The sequence below is a fragment of the Marmota monax genome, unplaced genomic scaffold, assembly GCF_021218885.2.
Source record: "Marmota monax isolate L192 unplaced genomic scaffold, Marmota_monax_Labrador192_F-V1.1 WCK01_AAM20220418_F8-fsc00101, whole genome shotgun sequence".
NCBI classification, from domain to species: Eukaryota; Metazoa; Chordata; class Mammalia; order Rodentia; family Sciuridae; genus Marmota; species Marmota monax.
The window spans coordinates 3,126,189-3,151,160 of record NW_026692786.1 but is presented as its reverse complement, the minus strand read 5'-3'; the positions used below and the strand labels follow the sequence as shown (position 1 = coordinate 3,151,160).

The following is a 24,972-nucleotide window of genomic DNA, read 5'->3' as shown; positions in this document are numbered from 1 at the left end:
TGAGTGAAGGACACGTGGGGCTCATTATGTTATCCTTCCTACTTTTATGTTTGAAATTAAACATAATAATCTGGAATTTTAATTAAAAATTAAATAGAGGAAGGCCCTCAAGTATCAACTTAGAAACAAGAAACAAGGCTCCCATGGGCTGGGGATGTGGCTCAGGCGGTAGCGCGCTCGCCTGGCATGCGTGCGGCCCGGGTTCGATCCTCAGCACCACATACAAACAAAGATGTTGTGTCCGCCGAGAACTAAAATAAATAAATATTAAAATTCTCTCTCTAAAAAAAAAAAAAAGGCTCCCAGGGGCCTCATGGCTGCACAAAAGAGCCAAGAACCTGAAGACAGAAGAGTAAGTCTCACAGGGACACGAGGGGCCAGTCCTGGAGGCATGTAAAGCCTGAACAAATGGCCCCACACCAGCTGCCTGAATGAAAGACCCACACCATCCTAGATAAGGAAGGGCCTTCATCTGCCTTTGCAGAACTGGGCACTCCTGATGTGCTCGGAGAACTCTTCCCAACCACCCTGTTCTCTTGTTTACACGCAGCTCCTCCTCCCCAACTTGAAGGAAGCATGTTGGCTCCTGCTGTGCTGAGTCCCATTGCCCAGCCTGCTACTCAATGTGCAGTCCATGTTTGTTCAGTGAACAGGGGCCTCCCGATTTCACAGGACCCCTCACCCAAAATTTCCTGACAGGGAAAAGAGTTCCAATTCCTCCCATTCCAAGGGAGAGAGGCCCCTGCTGCCCAGAGCATTTCACTATAAGCAGAAGCCAAAACGTGGGCTCTCTGTGGCCAATCCACCTCCATCAGAGTCCTTCTGAGACTGGGATGAGGAAGCCCACCCTGAAATAGGTGGCAAAACAGCTATGAAGACACCTAGGTAGGCGGGGTCCTCCACTCAGAAGGTGCTGCAGAGCAGTCCTAGAATAGAAGGCAGGAGTCTAAGCAGCCTGTGGAGTGTAAGGTCCATGTGTAGACCGCTAGCTAGAACCTACTCATTTCAAAGTTTAACAACTTTTTTGTAGTTCCCTTTATAAAGACTTTTAAAAATAACAGTAATTAAAGAAGAGAAAAAAGAATAAAAAGCAAGAATCTGCAATAGTGATACCTACTCCAGGGTACCCTCCTGGTTCCCCAAACTGGATTAAACACTCCACTGGAGCCTGTGACGATGACTATCCTACACTCATTCTTCTAACCATCAAATGGCCTGTTTCTAGAACTCCCTGAATGCCTCCTGTAATTCCCATTCATCCACGTAACCCAGGAAACCTAGCTCAGTGCCTGGCACATTACTGATGCTCAGTAAACTTTTGCTGGTTGAATCTACACTAAATGAATCCTAAGAACTAGAATGAGAACCTCAGTGTCCATAGCTGGGCTGCAGAAGTATTCAGCTTGAAAATCAGTTCCTGGGAAGCTGGATACCATTTTGTTATGTTCCCAGGCTAATCCCCAAAGCCTATTTAACCTATAATTAAAGGACATCAATAAAAGATCAAACTTAAATCTCCTTTTGTAATTTTTATTTTTCCTAAGAGTACATGGATCCACCCTCTAGCGCACCTGGAGAATCTGAAGGATCTTACCTCAGCAGCTCATGGACAAGAGCCCCAGGGATGCAGGCCTGCCCAACACACTCTGAGGAAGCCACAAGTGCATAATCAGCCAGATGGTTAAAGGCATGGGGCGTCCATTTGAAGAGTGTAGGGTGTCACAGGCTCCTGTGAGTGGAATCTGGAAGAGCACTGGAGAAGGAACTTCTACTGTGCAATCAGAGAGCAGGTGACAATGGGAAGGAGATGCCATTGTCATGAAAGGGGGTCTAGAATGAAGCTAACTGGAGCAGCAGCTGGAGCAGGGTGGGACAGCAGTCAGGCTGCACACTCAGCCGCACACACAAGCTGGTGCAGATCAGCAAAGCATGAGGTGGCCCACCAGGTCCCTATAGAGGAACGAGCAGGGGCTATTAATCCTGCAGACACACATTTTTTGAAAAATGGGCTCAAATTTTTTCAGAGCCCAATAAAAACTGATCACAAGGCAAGATTCCAGGGCAGTCATACTTGGTCCCATGGCCAAGCTCCATGGAAAGAAATTCAGCATTCACCTGCCAAGGCCACATTGATCTCTCAGAAGTGACAGAAAGAATGAGTGCCCTTTCAGAAGCCATCAGAATATTCTACTTGGTCATTCAACCAATGATGAATGAGATGGACTCAAGCACAACTACAGACTGGACAGGGATGTGCTGGTGGCCCCATCACATGGACAACAGGGGGCAGGAGAGAGCCACTGCCATCTGACCTCTTTGAGCATGCCAGGAGAGCAGCTCCTTCCCACTGCTGACTTGGGCTGGGAGGCCGGCCTCACTGACTCCCAAAGGTCAGAAATTCAGTGTCACTCAATACACACCACAAGTAGTTAGGGGATCCTATGGGTCTTGGGAGGGGCTGGAGTAAGGGGCCCAGGAGACTGGTAAGAACATGAGATAGCAAGTTAAAGGAGAATCTTCCATTCATTTGTGTACCTGAAAAGAAGATATCAAAAGGGCAAAGTTCTTATTCAAAATTTCCCTTCTGATAGGTGGCACACATCCATAATCCCAGCAACTTGGGAGGCTGAGGCAGGAGGATGGCTAGTTTGAGTCTGAGGCCAGCCTGAGCAACTTAGTGAGACCCTGTCTCAAAAAAATTTTAAAGGCTGAGGGTATAGTTTGTTGGTAAAGTGTTCTATCCCCAGTACTACATCAAAACAAATAAAAAATAAAATTTCCCTTCTGAATCTCCCTGTTGAAGTGAACTTGAGTAGGATTCCACTACTTGCAGCTGAAAAAGCACCTATGAGGTGAAAGGAACTGATAAATGCTGGAACACTTTCAGGCTTCAGTCAGCAAGACAACTTACAAAGAATTTACTGAAAAATCAAGGAATACCACAGTGACATTTATAAAAAGCAAAACAAAGTTATATATGATAAAACCCTCGAAGGTGCTTAAAAGAAGAGCATTAAACAGAGACAAGAAGGGAGAAATTATTCCCGGTATTAAGTCAGGTCCTCCCTGAGACATGGCCACTTGGCATCCGGCCCCCTTCCTCTGCGTCAAGTCCCCCTGCAGTAATGAGTATATATTTGCCCAGGGTGTGACTGTCTCTCTTGCTAGAATTTAAGCTCCATGAGGGTAAAGATGGTCATGGGGACTGGGTGCAGTGGCATGTGCCTGTAATCCCAGCAGCTTGAAAGGCTAAGAAAGGAGGATCTTGAGTTCAACGCCAGCCTCAGCAACTTAGCAAGGCCCTGAGCAACTAATTAAGACCCTGTCTTGGGGCTGGGGTTGTGGCTCAGTGGTAGAGCCCTCACCTCTTAAGTGTGAAACCCTGGGTTCAATCCTCAGCACCACATAAAAAAATAAATAAGTAAACAAAATAAAGATATTGTGCCCATGTATAACTAAAAAAATATTTTTAAAAAAGACCCTGTCTTTAAATAAAATATAACAAAGGGCTGGGGATGTGGCTCAGTGGTTAAGCACCCTGGGTTCAATCCCTGGTACAAAAAAAAAAAAAAAGACAGTGACGAGCGTTCCTATTTTCGATGAATTCCCAGCATCAAATGTACTGCCTGGCATGTGGCAGCATTTAATAACCACTGTGAGATGAACAGATGACAATGAATGTCTATGATGAAATTCACTGATATTTTAATTTCCTTCTTTGGAAATAGCTGTATTCACTATTTTTTTTTTTTAATAACAAACTATGACTTCCAAAATCCAAAGTAAAAAAAGTTCTGGTGAAAATATGAATCACAAAATGAATCATAAAAACTGGAAGGGACCTGAGAAACCACACTTCTGAGGACAGAGGTCAGGAGAAAGATAGTTCCGATTTTGCAGAAAGGAAGCCAAGAACCTGAGGCCAACCTGAGTTAATCTTACTTCCCCTTTGGTTCGAATCCTCAGATGCCTAACGTGCCTGAGTTGAGTCCCACCAGGGGATAAGTGGAAGCACAGGTATGAGACGACACATGAAAAGAAGACCAAAGACGTCTCAAGCAGAGGGCACACAACAAACGCATTCAGCATGCTGCATCCTGAAATGCTGTCTAAAGATGGTCTGGGGGCCCAAGGACCAGGAAGACCTGCAACCCAGGGCCTGCCTGCCCTCCTGGCAGCAGATGTCCACACCACAGCCTACGTTTCTCCTCCATGCTTCTCCTTCCTCACTGGCCCTGTGGGCTTTTGAGGTTGTGGCCTGTTATGGAAGATCTTCCCCTTTAGGAAATGCCTTTCAGATTAATAAGAGCTCACAGATTTCGTCCTCTCATGGGAGTGAGCACCTACCTCCTAACTGATGAGGTCCTGAGGAGGAATCTGACTCTGTCCTTGAGAAGCCCACAGGTAAATAAGAGAGAGAGGTGAGCACCTATGATTGCAGCACTGTCTTGGGCATTCCATGAAAGGGCACAATTCATCACAGGTGGGAGAGGAGCCCTGGGAGAAGGGATCACTGGGCTGCAGCTGCAGGAGGCTTCTTCGAGGGAGCAGTTCATGGCAGCCCCTGGGGCTCATTCTCACACTGGGCAGGATGTGGAGGTGAAGTAAACCCAGCACGTCTGTAACAGACTCCCACTACACTTCCCCTCCGGCCGCCACATCCACGGCATCACCAATGCCCAGGGACAACCTTCAGGATCAATGCACTTACTATGCCGTGGATTTGGGCCACCTTACTGCACAAGTCAGGGCGCCACTTCTGAAGAGCCAGATAGAAAGGATTCTTCAGGAGATCTTCATCATATAGAGCCATATGGACTTCAGAAAGGTCAAAGTGAGTTTCCTGGGACAAGAGAAGAAGCAGCAGCAAATGACCACCTTCAGATTTATATATACCACATAGAAGTCTTCATCTAGTTATTTTTTTTTTTTAAGTGGTGCTGGGGATGGAACCCAGGGCCTCCAACACGCTGGCAAACCCTCTACACTGAGCTATACCCCCAGCCCTTCATCCTTGACATACTATTCTGTTCCACACAGGTATTTTATTTATTTATTCTTAAATTCTGCTCCACACTTTAACACTCCATCAGAATTATCAAATGTAATCCACCAATTCCCTGATGACCTATTTAGTGTTTAAATGTGGAAACTGTGTTCAATGGCTCTTATTAAACTCCAACTTGCAGCAAAGCATAAATGTCTATTTTCTGGACATCCTACTTGACTGTAACTATGATTTTAAAGATACCCATGGACTTACTTTGGGTGGGGGGGGGGGGACCTTGCTATGTTGCCCAGGGTGTTTTGAACTCCTGAGCCAAGTGATCTTTCCGCCTCAGCCTCCAAGTAACTGGGACTACTAGCATGAGCTACCACAAGGCTCATGTACTTTTGATGAAATATTTAAAGCACACCAAAAAGTATTAGGTAATAACACAAATCCACTACACAGAATTACTGTATCATAACATTTTGCCATATTTGCTTTTGGGGGTTGGGAGCATACTGGGGATTGAACTCACGGGCACTCAACCACTGAGCCACATTCTCAGCCCTGTTTTGTATTTTATTTAGAGACAGGGTCTCACTGAGTTGCTTATCACCACTTTTGCTGAGGCTGGCTTTGAACTTGCGATCCTCCTGCCTCAGCCTCCTGAGCCATTGGGATTACAGGTGTGCACCACCATGACTGGTGGCCATATTTGCCTTTTAAGAAATAAAATATACCAGAGTAAACTGGGATTCCTCTTTAGCTATCCCCCATCTCATTTTCTCCTCCTCTTTCAAAAGTAACTATTATCTTTAAGTTGATGTACAGTTTTTCTTGCCCACGTCTATATGCCTTTAATATGTACATATTGAAAAACAGTAAAAGTATGGTGGGTTTCAAAAATAGAAAGAATGGTGGAAGACAGAGTATAGGAGGGAAAGAGAAGGCACTGGAGACTGAAACGAGGCAAATTAAATTCCATGCATGTGTGCAATTATGTCAAAATGAATCCCAGTGGGGCTGGGGTTGTGGCTCAGCGGTAGAGCGTGTGCTTAGCACGTGCAAGGCCCTGGGTTCGATCCTCAGCACCAAATAAAAATAATAAATAAAATAAAGGTAAAATTGTGTTCAACTATAACTAAAAAGTAAATATAAACAAATGAACTCCACTATCATATATATAGCTACAAAGCACTAATAAAAATAAAATTTAAAAATGACATCATGCTATTACAATTCTGGAACATACCCTTTTCACTCAACATTATGTTTTCAAGTTCTCTCCATGCTGAGTCACAGCTTATATTCATTCACTGATTTTTGCTATACAGTATTCCTTTTTTAATTGTGTTTTGTTTGCAGTGATGGGGATTGAACTTGAGGTCTTATACACTCCAGGTGTTCTACCACTGAGCTACATACTCCAGCTCCTATATAGAATTCTTGTAAGTGAATGTATCACAGTTTATCTAACATCCCATATTTAAGTTGCTTCCACCTTTCAGTATTATAATCAATGGCGCAAGAACACCCTTATAGCCTTGTATGTGTTCCACACACTGAAGCATGCCCCTAGGAGAAGCACTAAAAGGTGCAGTCACCTGCAATTGTGGCAGATGCTGACAACACAGGACCACTTTCTACCCCCATTCCCTTTATCAGGTCATACGCTGACCAACATTCCTTGTATCATCAGATTTTTTGTTGTTGTTGTTATTTCTTGGCATTGTTGGGGATACAGCCCAGGGCCTTACCCATGTTAGGCAAATGCTCTACCACTGAGTTACATCCCCAGCCGTTCATCAGATTATTTGTCAGTTTGTGCGATGGTCTGAAGGTCTAGGTTCCCCCAGTGTATCCTAAACTCTGGGTGATGGTATTTGAAAATAGAATCCTTGAGTGTGATTAGGTCACAAGAGCAGAGCCCTCATGAATGGGATCTGTACTCTTATAAAAGAGGCCTGAGCGCTCCTTGGCTCCTTCTGCCCTGTGAAAAGACAGCCATCTAGGAACGAGGAAGCACTCAGCCCTCACCAGACACTGAATCCACTGAGCCTGGATGATCTTGTACTTCCTAGCCTCCAGAACTGTGACAAATAAATTTCTGTTGTTTATAAGATGCCCAAGTTGTGGGGGTTTTTGTTGCAGCAGCCTGAAGGGACTAAGATAGTCTGTAAGTATAAACTAGAATGCACCATTTTTCTCTAATGAAGTTAGAAAAATGAAAATTGACAATTAAGTGAAGTCAAACATCATTCTTCATGTTCTATAAATTGCTTTATGTCTTTTGCCCACTTTTGTAATGGGTTGTTGGCCTTTTTTCCCTTAAGATTCATAGTTATTTATATCTCTAGATAGTAAATATGTTGTGAATATCTTCTCCCAGCCTATGACTTGATTTTTTTTTTTTAAGTGTAGGGGTGGTGTGGGGGGGTACTGTCTAGCTATGTTGCCCAAGTTGGCCTCAAACTTTTTTCCTCCTGTCTCAGCCTCCTGTGTAGCTGGAATTACAGGCACAAACCACTGCTTCCAGCTATGACTTATCTTTTAATTCTTCCAAATTGTTGTTTTCAGGAATAGTTTATTTTAATATAGATGGATTTGCTAATCTTCACCTTTATGGTCAGTACTTTTTGGATCTTAAGAAATCTGCGCCTATCCTCTGGCATACCCCTTTGCAAAATGAATTCACTGTTCCCCCTATAGAAGGGGGAGTCTATTTCCCTGCCTTTTGAATTCTGAGCCAGCTTTCAATCTATGACCTGCTTCAGCCAACACACAGAAGTGATGCTATGTGATTTCAGAGCATCAAACTTGGGAGGCCTTGCAGATTTCACTCTGGTTCTCTTGGAACACCAAGCCCAGCATGCTCAAAGGAAGCCCATGGGATTAAAGACCATGGGAGTGGGGTGTGGGGGGCACATGGTCCAGATAGCACAGCCAACTCGCCAGCAGATGCAGCCACACCAGCAACCCCAGGTGAAACCACCAGAAGGGCCACCTAGCCACCCCACAGAAGAGTGGAAGTAATGAAATTGGGGAAGTTTTAAGTTACTAACTTTTGGTCGGTTTGTTATGCAGCAAAGGCTATCTGAAACCACATTCTTTCCAACTTCAAAGCCTTAAATATACTCCCTATAATTTATAAGAATCTTAAAAAAGTTTTTTCATATTTCTTTCAGTCTTCAATCCATCTGGATTTTATTTTTGCACATGCTATAAATTAGGAATTTAAATTTATTTTCCATATGGTAAACCAATTGTCCCACCATTTTTTGAACATTCTCCTTTCACATTGGTTGATACTGCTATCTTTGTCACACTTCAATTCCCATATGTGTATGGCCTGTTTCTGGGTTTTACGAGTCTAGGCCAGCACTGCCCAATAGAAATACATGATAAATACAGTTATATGTACAGCACATATAATTAGATATGTAATTTTCTTGTTCATTTTGCTTTGTTTTTTTGAGATGGGGGTCTCACTATGTTACCCAGCCTGGGCTCCAACCCACTGAGACTCAAGTTATCCTCCCATTTGAGCCTCCCAAGTAGCTAAGACTACAGCAGGAGGCTATCATGCCTGGCACACGTGTAATTTAAAATTTTCTAGTAGGCACATTTTAAAAGAAATAGGTAAAATTTATTTTAACACTCTTTTATATCTTTTTTTCTGATACTGAAGATTAAAAACGGGTGTTCTGCCACTTACCTATATCCCTCACCCCTTTGTTTATTTATTTATTTTATTCACAGACAGGGTCTAAGCTGTGGAGGCTGACCTCAAACTTTTGATCCTCCTGCCTCAGCCTCCTGAATAACTAGGATTACAGACAAGTACCACCATACCAAACTACATATATTAATATACCCAAAATATTAGATTTTCAGCATGTAATAATTATTTTTAAATTAATGATATATTTTACAACTTTTTTACTCCTACAAAATTTCTCAATTCATACTAACCACATTTCAAGTGTTCAATAGTCACATATGGCCAGTGGTACTAGACAAAGCAAGACTACATCCTATCTCACTTAACTATAGCTTCATATTAAGCCCTGATATCTCACAGAGAAAGGCCTCCTTCTGCCTTATTGTCTAAAAATGTCTGATTATTCCTCGTTCTTTACAATGAATTAGAATCAGGTTGTCAATTCCATGAAAAAGCCCATTGAAATTTTTATTGGAACTGCAGTTAATTCATGGGCTGGAAGGTCAATACATTTATAATAATGAATCTTATCATCTACAAACATGGTACATCTCTCCATGAAGGTCTTCTTCTATGTCCTTCAATTAAAGTTTTTCCATAAGGATCACATATAAAACATATACAACCTTTTTTTCTTTTTTACTTGTAGTTGAACACAATGCCTTTTTTTTTTTTAATGTGGTGCTGAGACTCGAACCCAGGGCTTCACATGTGCTAGGCAATCACTCTAGCGCTAAGCCACAACCCCAACCCATATATACAACTTTTATTAAACTATTTATATAAGCTATGTAGATTTTGCCACTGTTGTGAATGGTTTTTTAAAAACTAAATTTATTTTTGTATACATTTTGAAAACAAAAGCCAAATAGACTTTTATCCGAGTTGATCAAATAAGAATCAGTGAAGAACACACTGTCACCATCACAATTGTGACTTCTGCTGCCAGAGTTGACCCTGATGTAATTTATGGTTGAAAAAAGACTTCAGATCAATGTTTAACTCACTTTGGGAAACAAGCTATTTTAAGGATCTTGCTGTCTGTGAACCACTATTGCTGCTATTTAATGTGAACACATGGTAGAAACATTCCACAGATGATCTTCCACTGTCCCGTCAGTGTGCTACTGAGTTATCAAAAGGATAATCCACAAAATGGGAAGAGAAAAAGAGATCAGATTTGTAACCATGTCATTCCACCTATCTGAGCCTCCACCTCAGTATGTGCAGTGGAGAATCTGCCTGCAGGATCCTCACAAGAATAATTTACATGTCAACTTCACTATTTTTGACATACTGCAAACCCATGAACCACCAGTTACCCAGTTACTGCTGGCTCACACGGTGTCTTTGTAAGAATTAGAAAAGGGCACCTCTATTCCCAGTGCATGCAGTCCTGTGCCAGGGCACGAGGAGTGGTAAGCAACTCAGAGGCTGTGTATCAGGCCAAAGTATGCAAACTCTGCTGGCCAAGTATCCCTGACCAATGACTAACTTGCACACTTACACATAATAGTTGTTATTTAATATGTTCCTTTAAACATCTCCTTCAAAAAAACCCCACAACATTAAATAATCATTTCCCATAAAGAGAAGATAATCTCAAAAATTTCAAAACAATTGATGTTATTTAAAACCTCACTAAAGGGTATGAGGCTGTGGCTGAGCGGTAGAGCTCTTGCCTAGCATGTGTGAGGCACTGGGTTTGAACCTCAGCACCACATACATAAATAAAATGAAGGTATTGTATACATCTACAACTAAAAAATGTATTTAAAAAAATTTTTAAATGTTAAAAAAAAAACTCACTAGAAGCTGGGTGCAGTGGTGCACACCTGTAATCCCAGCTACTCAGAAGGCTGAGGCAAAAGGATCACAGTTCAAGGCAAGCCCTGACAACTTAGTGAGATCCTGTCTCAAAATAAATAAAAAGGACTGGGGATGTAGCTAAGTGATAGAGTGTCCCTGGGTTCAATCCCCAGCACCAAAAAAACAATCACCCACAAAAACCCCACCTTACTAGATACTGTTGCCAGTTAGAGCTTCTGGGTTGAAACCTGAAGCCTTCTCTCAATCATAAAGAAAAAATTAGCAGCTATTAGAGGACACTATTACTCTTGATACAATCAGATGAAAGAAATATAAATGAAAAATCGAGTTACTGTCTCACTATGTAACAATATTCTCTAATGCTGCTTGGGAAGACACCAGAACATTTTGCTTAAAGGCATTATGAATTCTATCCTTGATAACTAAAGAAAAAACAGCGATAGGGATGTAGCTCAGTGGTAGAGCATTTGTCTAATACGCAAAGCCCTGGGTTCAATCCCCAGCATGGGGTTGGGGGCGGGAGGAGAACCCAGCCACCATTTGTGAATATCCCTGTTCCAGGCACTGATAACTTTTATACATCCTCATCCCATTTTAATACTGAAAATAACTCCAGGTAAGATATTATTAGTCCCATGTCACATATGAAGAAACTGAGATTTAGCTAGCTCCTGAAGGTGGCACAGATGTCAAAACTTATTCTAAAACTTGTCCCTTTAACTACTATGTCCATGATGTAAATATGCTTGGAAAGGGGTTATTTCATGAGCCACAGATAGATAGGAGCCATGCTTTATTTACCTGGATGACAGCCACACAGGCTCCACACCAAATCTCTTTTATCCATCCATAGCTATCTTGGCTGCAGACTCCCTGGGGTCTGCCTAATGGAAGCCCCTGAGCTCCTTGCAAATCCTTTTAGGAAGAAGAGTCTAACATAAAAAATGGCTACAAATAATCCCTTCTTGGGCCCTAGGGAGAGCTGTGCAACAGTTCAGGTACTTTATTGTTGAATTCAATTATTAGTAGAACCCAGATAATCCTTTTATGAGTCCCCAACAGAACAACTGAATGATGCAATTTTGCCAGGACAGTCACAAAGAATAACATTTTTCATGGTTCCCAACACAGTTGGTTCTATTTGGCAGAGTGAAAGAGTAAAGGTGCTTTGGACAAAAACCATGTGAGAAACTTGATGCAAAATACGATCAGACTAAAGCTGGGAAAGGGCACTCCTGCTCTTCAGACAAGGTGCTGGCAGAGCTCCAAAACCTCCATTCCCAAGACAAAAGTCTTCAAGGGAGCGCTTCTGTGGAAGAACTAACAAACCAGCTGGGAGGAAGGGACAGAGAGAAATGGGAGCAGCACAGAAAGGGGAACAGGTGGAGAGGGGGAGGCATGCCTGGCAGGGACAACATAGGAACCAAAGGTTTAGGATGCAGGGACAGGTTCCATGTGGGCACAAAAACGTAAGAGTAAATTTTTTTTATTTTTTTAACTAAAGGAGGAGATGAGTCCAAAGAATCATAAGAATCCAAGCAGAAGACTGGAGGCGGAGGTGGAGGTGGAGCTCTCAGTGGTAGAGCACACACGCACAAGGCCCTGGGCTCATCCTCAGCATCACAAAGAAAAAAAAAGGAAGAAAGAATCCAAGCACAGCAGGTCAGAGGGGGACAGAACAGCAAGGAAAGGAAAGGCCCTGAATGCCACATCAAAACACTCAGGTCACACATGTGAAGTGCGTAAGCACACAAGGTTCTTTCTTAGCACTGCTGCTTGAGCAGACAGAGCTTGCTGTTATCTTCCCAAGTCATCTGCTTTCTCTTAGACATCAGTCCCCCTGGTCACAACACCTGAAACCCTGTCAGGGAGTCAGGATTCAAAGAGTTCTGTCCAGCACTGTCCTCAACTTTTCTGTCCTAGAGTCAACAATATGTAGTAATCAAGTACAATCCCGGAGTTAATGTCAAAGTTCAATTGATACATATGGATAATTGCTTAAAATTATTTAATGCTCTGATAAGTTTATTTCCAAGAATGAGCATTTCATTTTAAAATACACACACACAAATAAAAACAAATTTTCCTTATAAAACTGGAAAGTGAATTCTCTTAGAAAACTCCTTTAAAAAACAAATACCATCCCTGCCTGAGCTCAAAATGATGGCATCATTTACAACAAATCTAGTGCAGTTGGTTAGAGATACCAAATACCCCCGAATGTGAGTTATCGAGGTTACTCTATGAATAGGAAAGACATATGAGGCCTCAAATTAGTATGGGCATTTGGGAAGACAGTATGCACACTCATGGTTTTGTGGTCTTCGACCACCCTGCCAGCCCGGTTAAGTCTGGGTAGTCAGGAACCATCTGGTGACAGAGTGCAGCCTGGCTCAGCAGAATCCAGCACAGAGAAGTCTCTACCTCCCAGAGATGCACTCCCTGCCAAAATCTCACCCTTGTGGCTGCTTCCATCCTTCCAGGCCCCTGACCAAAGACTTTACCAAGCACACTTTCCAAATGATGAGCAACATTCTCCAGTTGGTTTAATTTGTGATTCCAAAAGAGAAGGGGAAAAAAATTTCTTTTCATCTATTTTTAATACCAGTGGAAGCAACTGGATGATGTAATGTATGCTGTTATATTCACTTATGTCCTTCTGGCCTGTAACATTTATGGATCCTGTCCATATTTTTCTTAAAGCTCCACTTTAAACACTCAGCCCTGCATCTGGCTCACCATAGGAAGGAAGCACCTGTTTATCTAATTGAACAAAATGATAGTGAGGTGTTAAGAAGAAACTAAAAAAAAAAAAAAAAAAAAAAAAACCTTCAAAAAATAAATAAAACAAAAAAGAAGAAGCTCAACCTCTCAGGGAGAGAGCATCTCTCACAGGATCTGGAAAGCCACTGCCCTTAACAGCATAGGTGAGGGGCTAGCCCCAGGCAGTAGCCAAGCAGGCACAAAGGCAAAAACCCCCAAACAAACACAATGCTCAAAGTTAGCCAAACACAATGACAGCTGGAATGTGCAGCATTAAGAGAGGGAGAAAAGTCTCATGCCTAGAAGCAGGGTGGGACCATGGAGACAGCAGGCAGATTTGGAAGAACACAACCACCTCTCAGAATGACACCCAATCAGACAGGCACAGGAGCCCACACCTGTAATCCCAGATACTTGGGTAGTTCAATAGTAGAGCACTTTCCTAGCATGCATAAGGCCCAGAGTTTGATCCTTAATACCACAAAAAAAGGCGGGGTGAGAAGACTGCTACCCCTCACACTGCTCCTAGAATTGCAGGTAGAACCATCATTCACCCATCTCTCTGCCAGTATCTTGGGTTAAAGGGCAGGTGCTCTAAGGGCCACTTCTCAGTATCTCTCAGATATGGAAAGAACCCCAGGGTAAATGAGGACTGAATTTTTCTGGATTAAATCTTTTCTAGGTCTGGTATCATCATGTAGTCACATTCCTCCGCAAATCTATGAGAGGCTGAAGTTACTGGACACGAGCCAAATGCTGGCAACTAATAACCATGGAAAGTGCAAACAGGGCAGATGCCAGAGAAACACTAAACAGCATATGGATGCACCAATAACAAAGATCCAGCAGCTCCCTATAAAGGCAAACAGTCCAATAGATATATGGAGGCACAGCCAAGATAGTGACCCCAAACCCTATGCAGATACGTAGCCTGCTTCCCCAGTAATGCTGCCTGGCAGTATTATTTCAGGTGACAAGTCAAGGCTGGGAAGGCTTTATTGCCGCTAGACTTTGAGAAGAAGCACACACTCCTGCTCCATTCTCTTATCTCCTCCTCCAAAGCCTAAGGCTTCTGCCTCCTGGATTTCCTGAAATTCAGCAAAGTGATCTTTCCAACAGTGAGGACTCCTAGTCTCTGTTAGGTATTGAAAGCCTCTCACAGCAGGCCTCGGCCCATCTTTCTAGCCTCCTCATCCTTGGCTGTTCCCAAAGCTCTCCAAACAGATGGGTTTTCCCTTCTTCCACTGATTTTGTTCTGAAAACTACCCCAGGGCATTGGGTGACTGAGACCCTCCTCCTCAGAGAATGGCCAAGGGCCAGAGCGCCCAAGCTCTATTCCCAAACAGCCAGCGGGAAGGTTTAAGGACAGACTGAGTGAGAGCAAGTCCTAGGACTGACTCAGCACTCCAGATCCTCTTGAGGGTCACAATACTAAGCCCCACGTAGGAATCTCAAATTGCTCATGTTCACTGCTATATTCTAGGGCCAGCGGGAAGGGTGTAATATTTCATCAAAACAAGGCCCTATCTCCAGGAAACCCATAAACTTTGAAAATCTCAGCTCACGTGCACCCTAATAGTCCCCCAAGTCTTGCAACCCCTCGTTCCCTTAAGGTCCTAAACCCACAGTGAAGATGTACCACTTGCTCCCACCACCGGCATGGGCCGCGAGTGCCCACATCCCCTGCACTTCGAGCGGCAGCCAGAAGAGCAAGGCTCGACGAGCGAGCGCGCCGCTGGGCATCTTCAACGAATAAACTAAACAGACCCAGAGTTTGGAACATCTCTTGGTGCTTAAGAGTTTTCCTCCAGTAATCTCCACGTAGGTGGGCGAGGAGACCCCGCTCCAAGAAAGGCAAGCAAGCAGAGATTCCCCGCTCTCCTTTCTTCGTCTCCCAGGACCACAACCCGCATCCCCAGCCTCCCCCTTCCAGTCCCCCCAGGCCGCTAGGAAACAGCGGAAGCGACTCCACGCGTGAGCTACGGTCCCCGCTCACTACCCCAAGTTCTAGCTCCCCGCACCCCTGACCCGCCGGCCTGTCCCAGACCGCGGGGGTCAGAGGGCGCATTCTTCGCGCCGCCCTCCCCTTCCCTCTCGACACAGGAGCGTAGTAGGCACAGCGCGCCTGGCTGCGGACCTGAACGGGAGAAGGCGGCCAGGGCCGTCCGGGGCCCAGGAGCCCAGCCTGGGGCGCCGGCTCCGAGAGGAGGGAGCCCCTCCCCCTTCCCACTCCCGGGCCCCGCCCGGCCTCAGGGCCCCGAGGCGACGCGGTCCCGAGAGAAGGAAGGCTCGAGAAGAGACAGGCTGGAGGACACTTACTTAAGAGGCTACATAGTTTCACTCCCAGCCCATCTCTGGGCTGCGGCAGCACCTCCCAGGCCCTCTGTTGGGACCCCAGTGCCCACCACCCCGGTGCGGCAGCTCGGCTCCACAGCCCACCCCTTTACACCGCCGTTGGGTGGAGCCGCACCTTAGCCCGCCCGGCCCAATAAGCGGCCGTCCTTATCTAGAGTGACGTGTACGTGAAGCAATCGTTGAGTCCGGCCCAGCCGGGGGTGGTACTCAGGCAACTCACAGCGCTTCCTACTCAGAGAAGCCCCGCCCAGAATCAACGACTGCGCGTGCCCAGAATGGAAGGGGCGGGCCCGAGGGCAGATCTGACACTAGGGGTGGGGTCCAAGCTAGCTTTTTGAAAGGAGGCTGGACTGCAAGTGGGGAAAAGAACCCCGTCGGGAAATTGTCCCACCGGGCGGATTGCTATTCGCTGCTCGCTTTGCGGGACTTAAGTACCCAGTCTTATGAGGCGCATCACTCTGTTGCCTAGAGGATCTGGGAGTCACTGTCCTTGGGTTCTAGTCCCTTCGCTTGCGTGGACTCTGCATGAACTAAGCCTTCTTTTTACCCAGTTCTTCTTAGTTTCATCATCTGCACAATAAAGAAAGGTTGTAACTGCTGGTCTTAACATTCCAGAACTGTAATGGGGTGCAGAAGAGGTAGAGATGCTAGACCCACACGTGACTTCCCCGAGCGGGGCTCCGCCTACTCCTGGTCCAGGGGGTGGAAGCACACTGCGAGGACTGGGGTGGGCGGGTCCTACGAAACCCGATCCGGCTGCCCTAGGCAGCGACTAAGGCTAAGCGCACAGCTGGGCGGCCCGCTAGCCCTGGGGTGGTTCTAGAGGAGGATGGGGTTCGCTCCCCGAGCTTCCCAGGGAGCCGCTGGGGAAGCAAGGGTCGTGCAAAGATAAGTGTGTGCCTCGGGGCGCGTCTGGAAAGAATGAACAAGCGAATGGGAGGCAGCTGACTCAACTCCCTCTCCGCGCTGGGTCTTTGGAGGTGCAAGTTGCGAGTCCTTGGAGAGCTTTGTGGCTAGCTGCTAAAACGCGGAACGAATCACGGGCCATGAAGAGTGTTCGGACCGCTCACCTCAAAGGTGGCATCTGGGCTGGCAGCGTCCTGCCGCGCTGAGGGTGTAAGAGGGGTGCGGGCTGCTGGATCCCGACGGAGCGCACCACCATGGCCAGAGAGGAATGCAAGGCGCTGCTAGACGCACTCAACAAGACCACCGCTTGCTACCACCATTTGGTGCTGACCGTCGGCGGCTCAGCGGACTCACAGAACCTGAGGGAGGAACTACAGAAGACCCGCCAGAAGGCGCGGGAGCTGGCGGTGACCACTGGTGCCCGGCTGACTGTTGCGCTGCGCAACCGGGGTCTGGCCGCGGAGGATCGCATGGAATTTGAGCGCCTCTGGGTGGCCTTCTCTGGTTGTCTGGACATACTGGAAGCCGACATGCAACGCGCACTGGCGCTGGGAGCCGCGTTCCCGCTGCATACGCCTCTGCGGCCGCTTGTGCGCACCGGTGTAACTGGTGATTCCTCCCGGGTAGCAGCGCGCGCCTTGAGCGCCCGCAGCCTAAGTCACCAGGCTGAACGCGACTTTGACGTCTCAGATCTGAAGGAGTTGGAGCGCGAGGTCCTTCAGGTGGGAGAGATGATCAACGACATGGAAATGAAAGTCAATGTACCGCGTTGGACAGTACAGGCCCAGAAGACCGCGGGCGCCGAACTACTGTCCAGTAACAGCATGGGCGCCTCCTCCGTCGGCGCCGTGTCTGTAGAAGAGCGCTCGAGATCCTGCAACCCCAGCAAGGCCTTGGCTGCTACTCTTTTCAGCGCCGTGCTGCTGGCGGCTGTGGCCCTAGCCTTGAGCGTGGTAAAGCTAGGTTGACGCTTGACGGCCACCCTTACCCACCGCCTGCAGCCTGCTCCCTCCCGGTAAACAAGATTCAAAATGGGCTTTGCAGTCTGGCCTGTTAAGGCAAGCAGCACAAAAACACCGTATGCGCATGTGTATATGCATTTCTAGCGCACCTCTGCCTGGGCAGGACATGGTTTTCTTTTGCTGGCCCGGGAGGAGTTAACTTTGCTTGAGCTGTCAGGGCATTACCGCTAATATCTGCAGGAGCTTTATTCCCTATTAATAGAAACGATCCATAGTGACCCCAGATTCCTTTGAGTTAATAGGTTAACGCGTGTGCTACTGGGACGTTTTTACACGGAGTCCAAATTTGGTGCCCCACTCCTGCAGGCGTCTCCCACTCTCTGCATGGGACAGTTTGGAGAAGTGGGTGAGGTGGTATGAAGCATGAAGAGGGTGGGTGGTTTTGCTGTTTGTAGGTGGCTGATTTGTTTCCTGGACACGAAACGAATTGCAATAAGATGTAAGCAGGTATTATTATTATTATTATTATTATTATTATTACCTCAGTCCTTTGGGGCCTAAATTTAAGAGAATGTGCAGTTAGAAGTTCAAACAAAGTGCTTTCTTATGGCCCAGTGGCCCAGTTTATGGCAGTTGATCCATTAGTCACCAAAAGAGATTTGGGGTCTTAACCTCCCGCTGCTGTACAAGATCTGACCCTATTTAGGAAACCAAAGAAAGTAGTTGGTTGAACCTGCTATATAGCAGGATTAGATCCACCACACACACCTGCCTGCCAAGAAGGGTTCTCCCCAGCCAGCCTTGGATGGTGGAGAAAGAGGATGAGGAGGCTTTGGGAAAGGCCACATGCTATGTAAACAAGCACTTTCTCCTTCTCAGGGGCTTATTTTTGTTGCAGAACTAGACCAGAGTGTTTGATCCTCCTTTGAGGGAGGACAAGAGAATCCTCTTTGAAGCACTTAATCCTATTTATCCCCGGAATTTGCTTGCTAGCCAATAGGATGGTTGGCTTTGGAGGGAGAAGGACTGCTCCCTGACCCCCCACACTGTCTGGTCATGTGGCATTACTGGCCCACAGAGATTTTGAGTCAATGAGCTCTGACACTGGGTTAGAATGTAACTGCTTTAAATTGAAATTTAAGAAGCTTTAAGTATATATGTGTATATATATTTAAACATACATATGTATATAAACATCTTGAAAGAAAAATAACATTACCACATCATGTACTATCAAAGCTGTTTTTTAACATGAAAGCATTGGACAACGAATTCATATGTGCCAATGAGTCTTTATGTACCCTTAGGTTACAAAATAAGTAACTGCACCTATTTTTCAAATCTATATTCTAGAATACAGATTGAATTTTGAGGTTGTAGGATCAGTACTGGAATCACAGGTTAATGTAAGAAGTAAACTGTCTTTGCTTCTTTTGATCCATAAATAAGGAAATGTGGAAAGCACCCTTGGTCCCAGGCAGGAATTTGCCTAAACACTGCAGCCACCTCCTGCTTGGGGTTCAGAGAAGCTCTGTCACATTCTTGGGGACATGAGGCTGAGAAAATAGATGCATTCAACTTTCTAGAGATAATTTAGAACAAAATCAAGAGATTTTGGTTTGGCTGAAAACCAACACAGATTTTTTTTTTCTTTCTCACCCCAGAAGTGAGAAAGGGGATCAGGTGGAAGGAATTGACAGTTTTCCACAAGAGCAGCTTGGAGGGCCAAGGGACAGAAGCAAATAGCAGCTGGATTTCTGTCTGGGCACCCAATCCTGAGGACTGCTCCTTATCCTCTACCCTAGCCCAATTTCACTCCTTTTCAACACATAAATTCCAGCGCCAGGTAGGGAAACAGAATCTGTTAGCTTATGTCTGTGGTCATGCTTTTAAAAAACCCACAAGGTCTTAAGCTGACCAAACCTCTTATAACAATTGCTATGAGAAGCTCCTTCTGCTTCACTCAATCTGGATGAGTCTGAATAGGGGCCACTTCCAATTCTCTTGCACCTGTCTTGCCAGGGCGCTTTTGGAGATGACGTAGAAAGATTTTAAATTTCCCACACACAACACAACATGAGTCTATCACCCTCTCCAAAGTCTAATCTCTCTCAAGCAAGAGAATGCTAGGACACTTTGTAAACCAGTGTTGAAAAACGTCCTTAAAAAATAAGACCTAGGTGCTGGGGCTGGGGATCAGCAGTAGCACACGTGTCTGGCATGTATGAGGCACTGGGTTCAATTCTCAGCACTACATATAAATAAATAAAGGTCTATCAATAACTAAAAAAAATTAAAAAACAAAAAAGCCCTAAAGATGTTCTGCCATTTTGAAGACTGCAACCTCTATTCTTCTCAGGGTGTTTTGGGTCATGAAAAAAAAAAAATTCAGTAGAACCTGTTTTAAAAACAATCCATCTGCTGTTTGGTAATCTGTTGAGAGTAAATAGGGCAAACAAGTTTCCTTGTCTCTCCTTCCACCCATTTGCCAGTTCCTTGGGTATTATAAGAGCAATCAGATGTGCACCTGCTCTGAGGATCTCTGCTCAATGAAATTAGTGATGAAATGTTACAAAAAGAAAAGGCTGAATTACAATAAATATATTTATCCTTTGGGCTTGTTAACCTATGGAACTTCAGCTATGACAAATGCAAAATCACTTTCTGCCTTGTGCAATAGATTGCTCCCTGCCCTCTTTCTTTCTTTCTTTTTTCTTTTTTTTCTTTTTCTTTTTTTTTTTTTTTTTTTTTTGGTAGTGGGGATTAAACCCAAGGGTGCTTTACCAGACCTTTTTATTTTCATTTTATTTTTTAAATTTTGAGACAGGGTCTTGCTAAGTTGCTGAGACTGGCCTCAAACTTGTGATCCTCCTGCTTCAGTCTCCAGAGTCGCTGGGATTACAGGCGAGTGCTAGCCACACCGAGCTTCTGCTCTCCTTTTCTATATTCAATTCAAAAGATTGCTTTTTGATAGAAGCCTGACTTAATTTTGACGTTTGATACTTAAATCACTACTTTAAATAATAAATTTAAATTTCTACTATACCATGATGCAATGGTAATTTTTAAAAAAAAAAATCAATAAAGAACTTGGAATGTCAAGGCACCTGTCAGGAGAACTATGTTTTCAGAAGAGTAAATTCTAAACTACTGCTATTAGTAAAATAAAAATAACTGTAATCATAATATTTGTAGGAGAAAAATGCCTGGCAACTTTTTATGTGTTCTAAAAACTCATGCATTTAAATGCCACAAAGGGAAACATTTTTGTGTATAAAATTAGAGCATTTCTTGAAAATAAAACATGATTTATCTAACGTTTACAGTAAGCTACATAAATAGCATGTGATATTGAATGACTAAAAAAAGTTGTATGACCCTGAATGACTGAAAAAGTAGTTTTGATTGAAGAGGTTTGAATGAGAACCCTGGTAATACTGTATCCCAATGTGCACTCTGATTCATTTTTAGCTACTTTGGTCCTTCTCAGAATGTGCTCTTCCATTCTATAATGAATGTTTTGTAAGGATGCAAGCCTCAAAGTGTGAACCTATATGTCCATCTGAGAAATAAAATGTTATAGAATTCATATCCACATTCCTTTGGGGTATGTCTCCGTCCCCAAGGCCCAGCTAGCCATGATGGGCAGGGAATTCTGCCTCTGTCTGAGTACCTCAACAAGTATTGACCTCCTGGTGCCTCAAATCCCTCATTTGTGAAATAGAGGTTTTGACTGTATAATTCAAAGATCCCTTCTAGAGCTTAAAGCATTTAATAGAATGCAGTTAAACAATAAAGAGTTATTTTGCTAGTTAGTTTGGCTTTGGGGTTTGTTTATTAGTTAGTGTTGGTGCATATTAGAATGCAATCTTACAGTTCAATGGTTATTGTCTAAAATTAGCAAGAAATTATTTAAAACTCTATATTAATTTTAAAAATCAGAAATAACGAAGCTTGCTGTGATTTAGTGCACATCAGAATTAGAGGATAGATTTTAAAAATCAAAGGTGGGGCTAAGGATAAACAAGGTCCTGGGTTTGATCCCCAGCACCACGAAGAGGGAGAGAAAGAGAAAAGGAAATGTGTATATATGCTATTTATTTATTGTGTTTAAATTAGATGAGGAATTTAAATTCAGACTCAAAGTAAAACCCAATATGTATTTAAAGTTTATTTAGCCCACCAATCAGGCCACCTAAATGGATTCTGGGAAACTGCAGATGCAAACTCTTGTCATTTGTCACGGAGGCTGGAAGAAGGGTATTCTGTAAGTAAGGTGGCAACCTCAGAACTATAACTGCATTAGCTGCCTAATGTCAGGAAACATGAGGACAGTAGGGGTTGTTTCTGTATGTGGCATCAGATCTAGGGTGGAATTAAAAGCTTCAGATCTTCTCTTTAAATGATATTTTATGTTCACAAGTTCTAACTAAAATGCTTATCAATAGGCCAAAATTTAAAGATAATGTGCAGTCTTTATAACAGTGGGAAAAAGGCACCCTCAAATGATCCAGCTATCAACTTGTGATCTTAAAAAAGTATTCTTCATTTCCTTTGCCCACGTCTTAATGGAAGTGAACATCCTGATCAACATATTTACCCTTCACAGATTTTGTTACATAAATAGATGTTCAGAAATACTTCCAGACTATACATCTCCAGGTGCTTTTCTACAATATGATTATACTCAGCTTTTAATTCAAGAAGGAATGTACCAAGAACAGTCCCTGCATGAGAGAACTTCCACTGGATTAAACACAGATCAAAGTCATATTTCAAATACCGTTTCCTCTGGCTTTCAGGAATTGACCAAGGTCAATGCTGTGGCTCTTGTGTCTGTGAGGACAAGGTGGATTTCTGGAAAAACATTTCTCTGATTTATTTATTTTCCAACTCATTCCATAGAGTATTCTGGGTGTTTTCATCAAAGTGCTATGAGATCTTGGACATGTTTATTCATTGGTGTTTGAGAATCTTAAAACCTCAAGGCTTTCATAACCTATACAAATAAGCTAAATGAGAGCTCCTATTGTCAAATGAGTGTAAGAGTCCTTTTAATATTCTGTTGCCAGAGGCAAAATTGAATGTCCCCTGCTTGTTTGTCTTAGGCAAATGGGAAAGATCTCTAAGGAAACATAGAGAAATGAAAATATATGCTAAGGTGGTGAAATTATGAATGATGTTTTTTTCAACATTTTTATGTAATGTTATGTTGTTTTACAATAAAAATTTGAATGCTCTTATCATCTACAAAATGTTACTCAGTTATTTAAAATGTACATTTTACCAGAGTCTCAAGTAGAATGAAAATAATTTTTCAGAACACAAAATGCAAAACAAAACATGTCAGAATCTTACCCAAGGAGGATCAAAAAGCATGTTTTGAAATGTGTTTTCAGTGCTGTTATTATTTATCATATTATGTTAAATGTCCTAAAAATTGAGTGGTTGGGCAAAAGCCCATATGTGAAGTTTTGTATATGTGAAAATTTCTGTAACTTAGAATCTGGTAAAAACCAATTTGAAGGTTAAAGCTAGATGTACTTATCAAAATGAGAAAAGGTATGTGTAAAAGAAAAACAATTTGATATGTGGGGTTTTTTTCCCCTACACATCAAGAAATTTTACGATAGGCCCCAACTGGGATGTCCTATAATTCAAGCCTTACATAATATACCTGGAGATAGGTTAGATTCCACAGTCTCAAAGCTCTGTCCCACAAGACCCTGGTCTCTGACTTCAGGCACTAATCTGTGTGCCCAGTGCTTCTGATCAAATAGTTATAAATTGGACTTCCAAAACCCCCTTCCTTGGGTTTGTGGAAATTATCAGTATCAATATGGAGTAATTTGTGTCAAACTCTAACAAAATGGAGCCAGAAATTATGAAGGAAGAGCCGCCATGCACATAGGCATATAATAGGAATTATATGAGAAACTCCTCAAAACTTCAATTTTCCAGGTAAGCCTCTTCCACAAAGACACTTACCTAACAATAGCTGTCTCTGCCAATGAGCTCATGCCAACTCCTGCAACTCTCTATGGCCAGTGGTCTTTGTTTCAAGATGGCTCACATGGCCTTCTTTTTATCTTTAAAAGCCTTCCCATTGCCTCAATGCCCTTGTGTATGCCTATGGTCTGCCATAGCCTGTATCTCCTGGATTGCAATCTCTCGATGGTCCAAATAAACTCTGTTTTGCAGTGTCAGTCCTGTAGCTCATTTTATGTTGACAACATCAATAATTTGTTAGGACAGCCATCAGAACTCAGGGGAAACACCTTAGTTACAGGTGCCATTAAAAAATCTCCTCAAGGACACAGATGAACAGCCAGATGAAGAGATGGACAGGGCAAGGCCTGGGAGGGGAGGACTCTCATCTGCACCTCTATGTTCAACAATCCAGAAACTTATCAAATCACTTGTTCAAGAGTTTTTATAGATCTTACTCTGTAGCTGTCCCTCTTTCCTGGAGGTTGGTATGTGGAGTTGAAATTACCAAACCTCTAATGCTCTAACCCTGTTACCTTATCATTTCAGTAACAAATTTAGGAGTTAGCAAAGGGACACATTTGACATAAATCTATTCTTAACATTCAGGAAATTTTAAGGATTTTAGAAACTCAGGAGCTAGAGACAAAGACAAATATATTCATATTATGCCACATATACAATGAAAATGTCTAGAGGAAGTTGGAATCTACTTTTTTTTCAGTACTGGGGATTGAACCCAGGGCCTCATACATACCAAATAAGTGCTGTAGAACAACATCCCCAGTTTTTTTTTTTTTAATATCCTTTTTTTAGTTGTAGTTGGACACAATACCTTTATTTTATTTATTTTTATGTGGTGCTGAGGATCGAACCCAGGGCCCTGCACATGCTAGGTGAGCACTCCACTGCTGAGCCACAACCCCAGCACCCCCAGCTCTTTTTTATTTCATTTCGAGACAAAGTCTAGCTAAGTTGCCCAGGCTGGTCTTAAACTTGAAATCTTTCTGCCTTAGCCTCCCAAATAGCTGGGATTACAGACATGTGCCACCACACCAATCTATCTATCTATATCTACATATCTATATCTATCTATCTATCTCTCTCTATATATATTATATTTATTTTTTAGTTTTTTGTGGACACAACATCTTTATTTTTATGTGGTGCTGAGGATCGAATCCAGCGCCCCGTGCATGCCAGGCGAGTGCACTACCAATTGAGCCACATCCCCAGCCCCAATCTATATATTTTTAAAGTCAAATTTATTGAGGTATAATTTAAATACAGTAAAATTTACTGCTTTTCAGATGTGCAGTTTTTGAGTTTTGACAAATGTATACAGTAGGCCCCCTTATCAGTGGGGGGGAATATGTTCCAAGACCCCTAATGGATACCTGAAAGAACCAAATCCTATCTATACTAGACTTTCTCCTACACTTACATACCTAAGATAA

The 24,972-nt window shown here is 43.5% G+C and overlaps 2 protein-coding genes across 3 annotated transcripts in view; one reads left to right on the top strand and one right to left on the bottom strand.

The window, feature by feature from the left end:
* Positions 1-15,757, bottom strand: part of Ankrd27 (ankyrin repeat domain 27) — a 53,196-nt gene extending 37,439 nt beyond the window's left edge. For both annotated transcript variants that reach the window (XM_046447946.2, XM_046447947.2), the window contains exons 1-2: positions 15,624-15,757; positions 4,712-4,843 (exon numbers count right to left, since the gene is read on the bottom strand). In XM_046447946.2, the coding sequence (XP_046303902.1) occupies positions 4,712-4,813 (102 nt within the window). In that variant the 5' untranslated portion in view covers positions 4,814-4,843; positions 15,624-15,757. The remainder of the gene's footprint in view (positions 1-4,711; positions 4,844-15,623) is intronic.
* A 694-nt stretch (positions 15,758-16,451) lies between these two features.
* On the top strand, positions 16,452-20,239 carry Rgs9bp (regulator of G protein signaling 9 binding protein). Its single transcript, XM_046448149.2, has one exon. The coding sequence runs from the start codon at positions 16,820-16,822 to the stop codon at positions 17,531-17,533; it is 714 nt and encodes a 237-aa protein (XP_046304105.1). The 5' UTR covers positions 16,452-16,819; the 3' UTR covers positions 17,534-20,239.
* The last annotated feature ends 4,733 nt before the right edge of the window (positions 20,240-24,972 follow it).